Source organism: Octodon degus, unplaced genomic scaffold (assembly GCF_000260255.1).
Source record: "Octodon degus isolate 3935 unplaced genomic scaffold, OctDeg1.0 scaffold00111, whole genome shotgun sequence".
In the NCBI taxonomy this organism is placed as follows: Eukaryota; Metazoa; Chordata; class Mammalia; order Rodentia; family Octodontidae; genus Octodon; species Octodon degus.
The window spans coordinates 10019728-10032263 of record NW_004524687.1 but is presented as its reverse complement, the minus strand read 5'-3'; the positions used below and the strand labels follow the sequence as shown (position 1 = coordinate 10032263).

The window sequence follows — 12536 nt, the reverse complement described above, 5'->3', positions numbered from 1 at the left end:
TCTTAGTTCAATGAGAAGAAAGTTTTGAACTAATAGTGTTTAGACAAGATATCACGTCTGCAACTTCTACTATGAATAACTACTATGAAGATAACAATATGCAATGTATTAATTATTGCAATTGTCCTACTAACCTGTTTTGAAACTGTCTCATTACTTCTTTCTCAATAAAATTAATAAAAAACCAAAACATTTTAAGTCTTTAATACTATATTTTCAAAAAAAATTATCTCCTATAAAAATTTATTGACTCAATGTAATTTTACTAACAGCAGGAACTCTAGAGACTTCTTTTCAATTAGTCAATCCTCACTATGAAAAATAAGTTTACCCCCCCAAATTAACAGTAACTAGCCTGAGATATTTTAAATGTGGCTCTAACTCAATGGCGTTACCCTCCCCCAAATGGTCTTATTACCACTTTAGGCCGATAATTTCTATAGTATTTACTACAATATGGTCATCTAGAAAGTCTGAGGAAAAAAGAAATCCTTGGACTTAAAGGCAAAAGTTCATCCTATCATTTTCACTACAATAGCAGCCACATGAAATGTGAGCATTATCTGGCCAGATTCACAATAGGGGTGTTTAAACTTAATTTTCCAGTTTAATGATGAAAGCCTGATGTGAATAAAATTCTGAGTATCACATTGTGTTAGAAGTAGGTTCAAATGAGGTTTGAAATGAGAGTAAGAAACAGTTTATGAAATTTAACACATTATGCCTTAACATATCTGTGAGGTAGCTAAGTAAACAGCACTACCCATTTTAATAAATAGTAAATGGAAACATGGGTAAACGACGTATCTAAGCAATATGGATCAGAACACACCATAGAGACTTAGGGCTTTCTAATTCTAATGAAAAAAATTTAAAATAAAAGTAATTTTTCTTCTTTTAAACAGTGTCACATCATTTAGAGGACTTTTGCTTCAACTTTTTATTTTCCACTTGCTAATCGGACCTTCCAAAGTTGGCACCTTTTAACATGTTAAGCTGGGCACAACGATCTCTAATCTAAGTGAGCCTTAGCTTCTAACCTGAATTAGTTCAAAGTTAAGATACCACTTTGTGAGTACTAAAATTGTATTTAACATTTTTATTTTAGACTGCAAAAAAAGCAAGCAAACAACAAAAAAACTGAAATCATCAAATGATGTAAAGTCATCCTTCCAGGAAAATAGAAGGTACAGCCTACCACAAAGAAAAGATGCTTCGTTAATGGATGTGAAATTTAGAAGTACACTAAAATATTATCAGTTAACTTCTGAAAATTCTAGCTGTATTTACACCCCTATGGTAACCATAACCATGTAAGGCAGTCTTCCTTATAGTTAACTGTCACCTAAGATACAAAACTTCATTAATAAGCTAACAATTACATTTGGTCTTACTGGAAATCCTTAACCACAAGTTTATTTATTTTTCTTTAAGTAATGAATTGTCAGTATAAGTCACTGCATTTCTGTAACAAAAAATGAAAAGCATGACTATGCAAGTGAGTTAAACCCACTCTGCTACTAGCAGGAAAACTATTTTGGTTCTTCAGAGGAAAAAAAAAAGTTAATTATCAATTATACTCCCATAATTATATGATGCAAAGAACCAAAATGCATCAATGAACAAACATGCTTCACAGAATCTGTGCATCCTAAGTGTCTGATGGTCAAACTATAGATAAAATGCTTCTTAGAACAAATTGGTCTTTAAAACACCAATTCCTTTAAAAAATGACTGATTCTACCATGAAAGTACAAAAACATAAGGCTGTAAGTAAATAACGTTGTGTGTAGGCTATTACAGTGCAGGTTATCCTCAAGGCCACAAACATCCTGCTTCACTGCTGCTTGCATTCTTCTGAGTTTTGATCCTTCTTTGGGTCATAATCTGGATCATTTTCCTCATCTTTTTCTTCCCCTTCCTCATCTACTTCTTTACCTTCTTCATCATAATCATTCTCAATGGCTTCCCAGTGAAGTAAACACTGACCTTGGGATTACATGCTCCTGTGGGAAGTGACCGATTTCAAAGTCTGCAGCAAGTATAGCTTCCAATCATCATCTAGATCTCCATGCTCAGGAACTTCAGGAAGAGCAAAAAAATTAAAGAATCACTAAAAAAAAAATCATTGAAAACTGTTTCAGTGACAGTATGAACTGTCCCATGATCTTATGTTTCTGCTTCTTTTTAATGTTTTTTAAAGTGACTTTTTTTTTCCTTTTTTCCAATCTATTTGGCACCCTATACAGCCCATAATTTCTGGTCCATCAAACGAAAAGGGATCAGAATCATTTGGTTCAGATCTTATCCTATGTCTTCATCAACACTTCATTTGTGAAACATTCTTTGAACGTTCTAAGATAAAACTCATAGGCTGGCCAGCATCTGAGAATTTCACTTTAATGTCCCACAAATGCTTCAGAATAGGTTCATCATGTTCCTGAACCATGTCACTGAGCAAGTCATTCTTAAAAAGTCAACCAAAATTCAGGAGTTCCTTTAGGATCTTCTTTTTCTTCATCCTTTTTCTTATCTTCAATTTTGGCCTTTTCTTTCAGCTCCTCTGAAATCTCATCTTCCTCATCTGGTTTCCACTGACATTCTTTTTCTGTAGGTTCATAACTTGCATTAATGATCTCAAATCGTTTATCAAATAGAGGTTGATGGAGAACAGCATGCTTCCTTTCAAGATCATGAACTTGCTCATAGAATATAGCTTCTATCTGTGCACATTTAACTTGAAGGTTTTTGAGAGCACTCACCCTTTTAACTACCCTAGGCAAGCTTTCAATGTATCCTGTTGGTGCATCTACCCAGGCCATCAAGTCTCTCTTGAAGGGCTGGAAGAATCTGAGGATTTTGCATCATCTAAACAGTCAGCACTTTGATTTTTGTTTCTTCACCAATTTCTTCTTGTACTTCTTCAGCATCATCCAAATCTTGATCAAGTTCAGACTGTTCTTTGTTTTCAGTGTCTGCCATGTTGTGTGTAAGAACTCCAAATACCTATGGCTCATATGGGTAGTTGGGTGGCCATGCTGTGCAGGGACTGACTCAGATGGCCATGGGCAGCTGGAGGAGCAGGAGGTTGCACTGCAAGCAGATGGCGCTAAAAGAGCTCCTAGAAGCTAGATTTGAAATTAATAAATCCTTCTGCATTTTTATTCAAATACATAGCCTCCTTTGGTTTGATTGGTAGCAAGCAAAGGATTCTGAGCATAGGTGTCCAAGTGATCAGTAAATGTTTCTAAATAATACTATGTCAGTGAGCAACTTTTGTGCATTACTTTCTTCCTTCATCTATTTAATAATGCTTTTAGCATTCCCTTTGGTGATAAAATAAAATGAATCCAATACATTAAGGCCTTAGGCCAGAGTTTAGTCACTAATTGGGTTTTTCTAACATTGTGTACAACAAAGTACATGCATCTGGTACCAATGCAGGGAGACATGCACGATCAATCCTTGCATTGTGTGTGTTCTAAGTAACATGCATTTGAATTGGGCTATTATAAAAATGATTTATTTTGATAGTGCTTGTCTGTCTATGTCTTTCTGTCTGTCTGTCTGTCTCTCTCTCCCTCCCTCCCTCCCTCCTTCTTTCCTTCCTTTCCTCCTATTCCTCCTCTTCTTCTTCCTCTCTCTCTCTCTCTCTCTCTCTCTCTCTCTCTCTCTCAATCTCTCTCTCTCTTTCATACAAGATCTCACTATTCAGTTCAGGCTGCCCTTGAGCTCACTATGTAGCCCATGTTAGTCTTAAACTTGGAACAATCCTCCTGCTTCAGCATCCTGAGTGCTAGGATTACAGGTGTGTACCACCAAGTGTTTGTCTCTTAATTGATAGAAAGATATGTTTACATCTATTTTCAATCTATATTATGCATGTTCACGCTAAACATCTTATTTCCTATTCTCTAAGAAATGAACAGAGAGGGTTGAAGCTACACAATCCATCATATGGAAATTTAAAAATTGAAATCAAATTTCAAGGTCAAAGTCAGCCCTTTAGTACGACTTTGTATTGTCAGGCAAACAGTATAAAATAACAAATATATTTAAAGAGATTTCTTGTAATTCAGGTAGTAAACAAAACAACTTCACTGAGACGTAAGAAGTAGATAAATCAATAATATGTAGGTAGATTACTGTAGTTCCCAAATGTAACAGATTTCAAGAATGAAAAGTATAGGTGATTCATTTGAATTCAACTAATAATATTCATACAGTGGGTACTAAATATGTGAGGATATTTTCAACGCAGTAGATAAGTTTTATTCAAATTCTAATAGACCATAGAAAAATATCCTCCATTTGTAAGGTATAAGTCTTATCTTGATTACAATAAAGAAAAATTAGAAGTTATGGAAAATAAATAGTGCTGGTTTTTTTTTTTTCTCTTGGATTTTTCAGACAGGATCTCACTATGCAGCTCGGGTGGCTTTGAGCTCACTTTGTAGCCCAGGATAGTCTTGAACTGACAACCATCCTCATGCTTCAGCCTCTAGAATTCTAGAATGTGTGCACCACCACGGCTGGTCAGATGGCTTCACATATACCTTGTGCTTTCTTTTTTCATTGCAAGGTACGGGAAGGGAATCAAGGGCCACAGTTACATCAAGCATCTGTTTTACAATTGCATGACGTTCCCAGTTGACCAATATGCTTTTGATGCAAAGTTCCTTCTTAAGTAAGCTTATTTCCAAAATAAGTAATACAATGGACTCAGAAATATTTAGAATTTGGTGACAACTTAACTATTTTCTCAAATTTTGAAACTAACACCTTCAAGTTAAATGTGCAGATAGTGAGATACACATTTAAGAAAACATTTCAGGAATAAAATACAACCATTATTTAATGTAACAAGAACCTAAATATAAGCAAAGTTAAAAAAGATAGGAGGGCCGGGAAGATAGTTCACTAGACTAAGCACTTGCCTGGCAAGCGCAGGGTCTTGAGTTCAATCCCTGGTACCACAAAAAAAAAAAAAAAAAAAAAAAAAAAAAAAAAAAAAAAATAGGAATAAAGGCAAACTAAATTGCTGACTTGGACTTTGAAATGTGATCCATTGCATTAATTTCCATACCCTGTATGGTGTGTAGCTTCACACAATGCAAATGAGAAATACTGATAAAAAACATGGATATTCTCTGAGCAACTACACTGAAGATAGCAATGTGCAATATAACAACCACTGTTGAATACCTTTCATGCTGTTTTTTATGTGTATTTTTCTAATGTCATATCTATTATTTTTATATTCTCTTTAAAATCAATTTTTAGAAAAAAGGACAAGGAAAAAATTCAATGCTCATAGAAAGGAAGAGTTAATGTTTTTTTTCTTTCTTTTTCTTTTTCCATAATTTTGTTGATAAACAAATAGCGATGAGACAGTTTCAAACCAAATTGGTAGGACAATTTCAATAATTAATACATTGCATACATACTTCCTAGTGGTTATTTGCTGTACAAGATGCGGATATGGTATCCTATTTACAAACTCTATTAGAACAAATCCCTCTATTCATTAAGATAATGTAACTATGTATCTATCCTAACCATTTTGAATACACAGATACAAAATAGACATTCATTTATATATCCCCTTTTTGTTTAGTTCCTTCATTTGAATATTATAGGTATGTTAACTCAGCAAAAATATTCCAAAAGAGTCCAGTAGTCCATAATAGTATTGGGTCTTCCACTTGACTTGCAGTGTCAGAAATTGTTGACCTAAGTCTCCTACAGCTCAACATAATAACATGACTTTACTTCTTGTACTTCATATTTATACTTTTCTGCTGGATGGTTAAGACCAAGATAAAGCAAGACCCATGCAATAAGAGTTGTACCTCTTGGGTCTGATAAGGTCAGTGAAATCCCCTCAGGATTTATCCTGAGATCCTGTACCTCAGATTGTAGATGCTTTGTCAGTGTCAGCCATGTGGATGAGTCACGGCCATTGCTTGGCCAATGTGCTCTCTGTGAAAGCCTGAGAGAATGTTTTCTCTCCATGTGACTCTCCTTAGGCACAAGAGAGTTAATGTTTTAATTGTTTGATCAATCTTGTATGCCCATATCTGGTAGCCTGAGCAACAAATATGATGATAACAATATGAAATCTAACAATTAGATTAATTGTTAATATTAACAATTAATATCCTATTGTTTTGAAATTCTGTACCATTTTTATTATTTTATGTTGCTTTGTTTTTGTCTTTGTTTTCATTCTTTCTTTCTCTTTAAAATTAAAACAAAAACAGATATTTTAATTGTTAAGAAAGAGCCACTAGGTTCTTTCTTATTTACTAAGGTTCTAGGTGAGTCACTAGGATATCCCGTGCTGGACATCCAACTGTGATTCTGTTATATCAGCAGCTGGAATCCTAGGATTACATGCACACACAACTGCATATTGCTAATCTAAAGTATTAAAAATTTTAAAGTACAATTAAAATTGTCATTTCTTTAGTTCAGACAGTACATATACAACTTCTTACAGATGTAAGAAATTTTCAAATGTGGTATGTGAAGATTACTGGATAATGCAACAAGAGGGCAATCAATTTCATTGATCATGAAAACACTTTCTTGTAAATTAATCTCCTAAAGGAATTACAAATGCTTCATGAAAATGCCAATTACCCATGATGAACAGCACAACTGTTACATATAAACATACATTAACCTAAAAATGATATGCTAAGTCTCATACATCTGTAATTTTTTGAGAAGGATAAGGAATATTTGGAGATTATCTCATCAAGTTAAGGCAATCTTCAGACAAAACCAAGCAACATGTTTACCAGAAAAAGAAATTATAGTTCTATAATATCTATGCTTGTAGCTTTTCAAATCCAGCATAAAACATTACCTAGTCCAGTGCAAAGATTTATTAGAAAATAGTTTCTAAGGTTGGCACATACCTAAGTGATAGCAAGGGTTTTAGCCAGTGTTAGGTGCTAAATTCAATCAGAAGCAGTAAGTATAAATATACTATCAAAAGTAATTTTTTTCATTTTATCAAAGATAAGGATATTAAGCATTAGAAATCTAAACAATAAGTAAACAAGTAATTATTTGAATTTTGGCATATTTTATAAATTTTAATTTCTATTAATTACTATTTCTTAAAGTCCTCTAAAAAAATACAAAGGGATCAATAAAAAGTATAACACATATCCCATTATACTAACATATGAAACACCAAAGGAAGTAATCTACCTGAATTATTTTAGGATCAAACAAAAGTCAAGGATATTCAGTGTTTCTGTTCCTCTGTCACAAAATTCATGAATGGTGTTACAAGGCAAGAAAGACAAGTAATATACGCAGAGAAACGAAAGACTCAAAATTACTATCCACAAGTGACAAAATTATGAATATTTACCATTTTAAAACAATGATGAGAATGTATCCTGCCAGAAAAAATTCAACTGGAATAAATTAGAGTATTTTTCATAGTTTTACTAATCACTAAATATTCCAATACAATAAATTGGATTGATTCCTACTCACAATATTCTTACTATAAAGGAACAGCCCTCACTCTTCTCAAAGTCAGCATACACTCAATAGTTACAGATAAATCAAAAGGATTTTTGTTTAAATTTTTTAAAGAACAGGTTTTTAACTTACTGCAGGTTAAAACAAAACATGTTTTGCTATACTGAAGCAAAATTACAACAATATTCCCATGACATGCAATATGATGAACATTTCAAAGTACCTCATTGTGAAAATAATTTAATTAGAAGTTTGAATAAATTTTTATAAAGACTAATGTCAACCTTAACAATAGATAATGGATGTTCCACTCAGCTTATCTCAATCTATGGCAATATTTTGTTTTTTAGAAGAAAGTCCTCCTCACATATCACTGTAATGAAAGTATTCTATGAAGCCTTAGATAGTCATACTCTGCAAAGCATTTGTATCTATATCTCTATATAATATTATCAACAAACTCTTTAAAAACCAGCAAGATATTAAAAAATATTACACATACTCAAAATGTGATAGCCAGGCACAGTGTTACATGCTAGACTGAGGCAGGAAGATCACAAGTTCAAGGCCAGTTACAGAGTGAGCTCAAGGTCCAGCTGAACTATACAGTGACATCCTATCTCAAAACGACAACAACAACCCTAACCCTAACCATAACCCTAAACGACAAAAACAAAAACAAAAACCAGAAGAAAACAACTAATCTGCTTATATAGAGAAGATTTAGATTTGATGGTGCAATATACTACAGATGTGAAAGTATATCCTTCATACTACTACACTGATGATACCACTGAATCAACTATGAATGTAATAAAACCTTTTAAGACTCCCTTCTGGAAGAAAAAAGGACAGAACATTATTTTTAATTTTCAAATGAAAATAAAGGGGAAAAAGATCCTCTCCCATTTCTTGGGAAAAGCTACAGAACTACAATCACTGAAGTCTAAACACTGAACAACAAGTAGATACACTAAGTTTACAAGAAATTTTAAGAAATACCTCTCCTTACTTTTATAAACTAAGATTGCCTAAGACTGGCAATATGCAGAGGAAAAGGTAATGTATCATCCAATTATACTCGTAAGTTCCACAGTTTATATGACAAGCATACCTGATTTTTGTATCATGAACATTAAAACATGCACACCATTCAGATGTATGACAAAAACATTACAAAAATTTGAATTATAGAACAAATTATAAGAAAATGATTTTCTCATCTAGGAGTGGAGAAAACTTCAACAGAAATTTGTAAAGCCACAAGTGGTAAGGTGACTCTGAAAAAAATAAAAACAGTAACACTTATTAGTTCTGAGGGCCAGCTAAATAGCTCAGCGGATTAAAGTGCCTACAAGCAGGTGCAGGGGCCGTGGGTTAGATCCCCGGGCCTGCTGCGCCTGCCCCACCCCCAGGGTGCACTGAGATGGTGATTAAGACTGGGCGTGGTAGCGCCTGCCTGTAATTTCAGCACTTGGGAGGCCGTAAAGAGGAGGATCACTACAAGTCCACTTTAGTAGTGAGACTCTGAACACCCTATACACTGTTCCTTAAAATACAAAAAAAAAAAAAAAAAAAAAAAAAAAAAAAAATATATATATATATATATATATATATACAGGAGTTCTGTTCAACAAAGAAAATCCTTGATGAAATTAACCTGCTAATGAAAAATTACACAACATACTTACATTCTCTAGAAGTAACAAAGAAATACACAAAGCAGAGACTTAATTGAAAAAGTATCATTACAAATATAAAAACAAAACATAAGTAGAAAATTTATAGGAGAGTTTACAGAGGGATAAGAAAATTGAAGACATAAGAGAAAGGAGATGTAAAAGAGAAAAAGATGGAAATGAATCTCAATTCATAACCGTACAATTTACCATTAGAAACACTCTGGTGTTGCTGACTATGATAAACAGGAATTACTGCCTGCTGATGGTGGCCGTACAGATAGTTTGTATCAGAGTATAAGTGGAGATGCACTCTGTGTACTAGAAAACATGCTCCTGAGCATCCATGGCACTTTCTCAAATTGGCCTCTAAGGCAGGAAGATGTTTCCTGTGTCACTTATATTACTCACACACAGCTTGGCTTCCCATAACTGTGGAAAAATCAGTGATAGGTTACAGCTAAATGTCTTCTGAGGTATAAATTCACAGGGGCTGAAACTCTGACTCAGTAGGTGCACTATACACATAAGCTCCTGAATGACATGGTAACCTGAGAGGGCAAAAGAAGACCCCAGGAGCTGCTACATCTCTACCTCTGCACCACAAACCCAACTAGTCACTCTACCCAAGTAACTCTCATGCTGTACTTCAACAGCCTCTCTTCTGGTGTTCCCATATGGAATGACTTTCTGATGTCAATACAGTGAAAAGCTGATCCAGTCCTTGCTACACCATGATGACACACAGTGAGAAGCAGAGGCCAAACTAAGGGTGATTTGAGCTGAAGTTCTGCGCTTTGCAGCAACTGTACCCTTCTTGAGAGACCATTCCCAGGGTCTTCTTCAGAACACCAACATGACAGAGTTGTGCACAGAGTATGGGGAACTCAACAGAACAGGAGAGAATTCCATGGACTGCAGGCTCCACCCACATGTGGCACACTTGCAAAGTCTCATGGTCCCCTTTCCCCAGGGAGATGCAAGTCACTGCAAAGGAAAAAGAGCCCCAGTCTTGGAAGCGACAGTGCTACACAGACCAGACTTCAGCCCATTAAGTGCAAGGAAGAGGCCCTGGAAAACAAGATAGGATAAAGTATAAAGTCAAACATTTTCTCCAAGATTAAGGCAGATAGATTGGTTCCCAGAATCAGTAAAAATTAGAAATAGGAGGGGAAATATGTTCAGCATTGCACATACTTAGTGAATGTGGTTACACTGCTCAGCCCTGCATCTGTTTATTGACAATTTTATCCTTTTGCCTTGTCCCCATAAAGCAATTTGGACAATTTTGTGTACCTTTTTATGTTTGTGTGTGTGTGTGTGTGTGTGTGTGTGTGTGTGTGTAACCAGGGATTGACATCAGGCCCTTGCTTATTCTACTGATCTAACTCCCCGGCCCTGAAGGTTTCTTTTATTCTTTCATCTTAAATATATTTTAAGATTTATAGGAAGTCTTGGGATTGAACCTCAGGACCTTATACTTGCCAGGCAAGCACTTATTACACTGAGCTATTGCCTTGGCCCTTTGTACCTTTTTTTTTTTTTTTTTTTTTTTTTTGTGGAACTGGGATTCAACTCAGGGCCTTGCGCTTGCCAGGGAAGCATTTATTCTGAGCCATCTTCCTGGCCCCCTTGCATACCTTTTTATAATGCAAAATATATAAATGACGAACCATTGAGCCAAATGAAACCAAACTAACACAAAACCCAGAGTAGTAGTCCTCCATCCAAACACTACTTTTAGTGTGTCCCCATCCATGTTCAGTATATCAGAAGATGATTAATCCAGTTCTCAACACAGGAAAGTACCCAATAAGATTTATATTCTCCAGAGAAGCTCTGTGGCTGTTTTCACGGGGTGTCCTATCATTAGTGGCTGCCCAGTGCCTTGAATGAGTATTGTACCATGGAATGTGCAAATAAATAAATTTTAAAAGCTCAAAGTAAAATTTCCAATGAATACTACTGATTTTGTAGGGCATAGTGGCACATCCCTGTAATCCCAGCACATGGGGGACTGAGTCAGGAAGATCATTTCGAACTTCAGGCCAGCATGGGGTACAAAATGAGCTCACAGACAGCCTGAACTGCACAACAAGGCCCTGTCTCAAAAACATACCCTCCCCCCTTAAAAAAATGACTTTCTCTTGTATTCTGTAGTACTGGAAATAGAATTCAGGGCTATGTGCGTGTTTCACATAGGTTATATGTCAGGTAGGCACTTAAGCCGCTGAACTATATCCCTGGCATTACTTTAATATAAAGAATTCATTAATATAAGAATTCTTTAATACAAAGAATTTCAGGATTTCCATTTTTAAAACAATGCCTACAAATAGTCCAAGGGTTACACCAACTATACGAGAGGATATCTCTTTCCTTTTCCACCACAACAAACCACATGTAAATGTAGATACTCAAGTTCAATGAGTTTCACACAGTTCAACAATCAGTCCCTCTCAGGCACGCTTTCTCCAGCCACCGCTAATATATTAACACCACTTTTACTTTTTTCAGCATCCTAAATTTTATGGCAGATCCTCACACCTATAGTCCATTTGTTACCAAATGTGACATGGTAACAATTAAGATGATCAGTTCTTTGAACTTCTTTATGGAATGCAGGCATTCAGGGCATGCGTGCAAGCGCTCCTGTAATAAGCCCCCTCAAATATGAAGTTAACACTATCTTTGGATTCTCAGGGCATTTATTATCAACTGTCATGACTATGGAAATGTGGGATGTCCTGGAAATTTGGGGATTCACTCTACTCCTGAAGGCGCACTGAGAAGGTAAGTTGAAGGTTTAAAACCCAGTATATAAACATGTATAGAACTGATAAATACCAGATCACCTGGTGGGCTGGGTGAGTCCAGGGAAGCAGCACAGCACAGTTCCTTCAAAATGAACCCACACCTGAAGCTAGGTGACCCCAAAACTCTCATTCTCCCCACACAGGTGGAGATGTGGCTACGAGCTAGATCTGCCAGAGTCTGCACTGCTGGTTTGCAGGACAGCTGTGGAAAGACACAACCCCAATATAGGGGATCTGCAGCAAAGGCAGGAGGTCCAGAGGGTACCAGGGCTAGAGACTAGGAAGAATTCAGACCCTGGAGCAGGAGAAGCTCCTGTCGGCCATTGCAATTCCCTCCACTTCCGGATTGATCTCACGAACATCGCATTCCCTCATGTTCCATTCAGGGCACCCATCCCACACTGTTACCATTGCGTGGCTTGAGAGTCCTCCGGGGTCCTTCCAACGCTGGCTACGGCCTGCGGAAATCATAAAGCAAAGCGGTGCAGGAAGGATTGCTGGCTCTCAGCAAAATGCTCAGGATCTGGGATTTAGC

At 36.0% G+C, this 12536-nt stretch overlaps 1 protein-coding gene and 1 pseudogene across 3 annotated transcripts in view; both read right to left on the bottom strand.

Annotated features, from left to right (window-relative positions):
- The window catches only part of LOC101570461 (zinc finger protein 709-like), a 64883-nt gene extending 52347 nt beyond the window's left edge, over window positions 1–12536 (bottom strand). For all 3 annotated transcript variants that reach the window (XM_023699105.1, XM_023699107.1, XM_023699108.1), the window contains exon 1: window positions 12410–12536. In XM_023699105.1, coding sequence (XP_023554873.1) covers window positions 12410–12472 — 63 coding nt within the window. In that variant the 5' untranslated portion in view covers window positions 12473–12536. The remainder of the gene's footprint in view (window positions 1–12409) is intronic.
- Window positions 1838–2982, bottom strand: LOC101582897 (annotated as a pseudogene).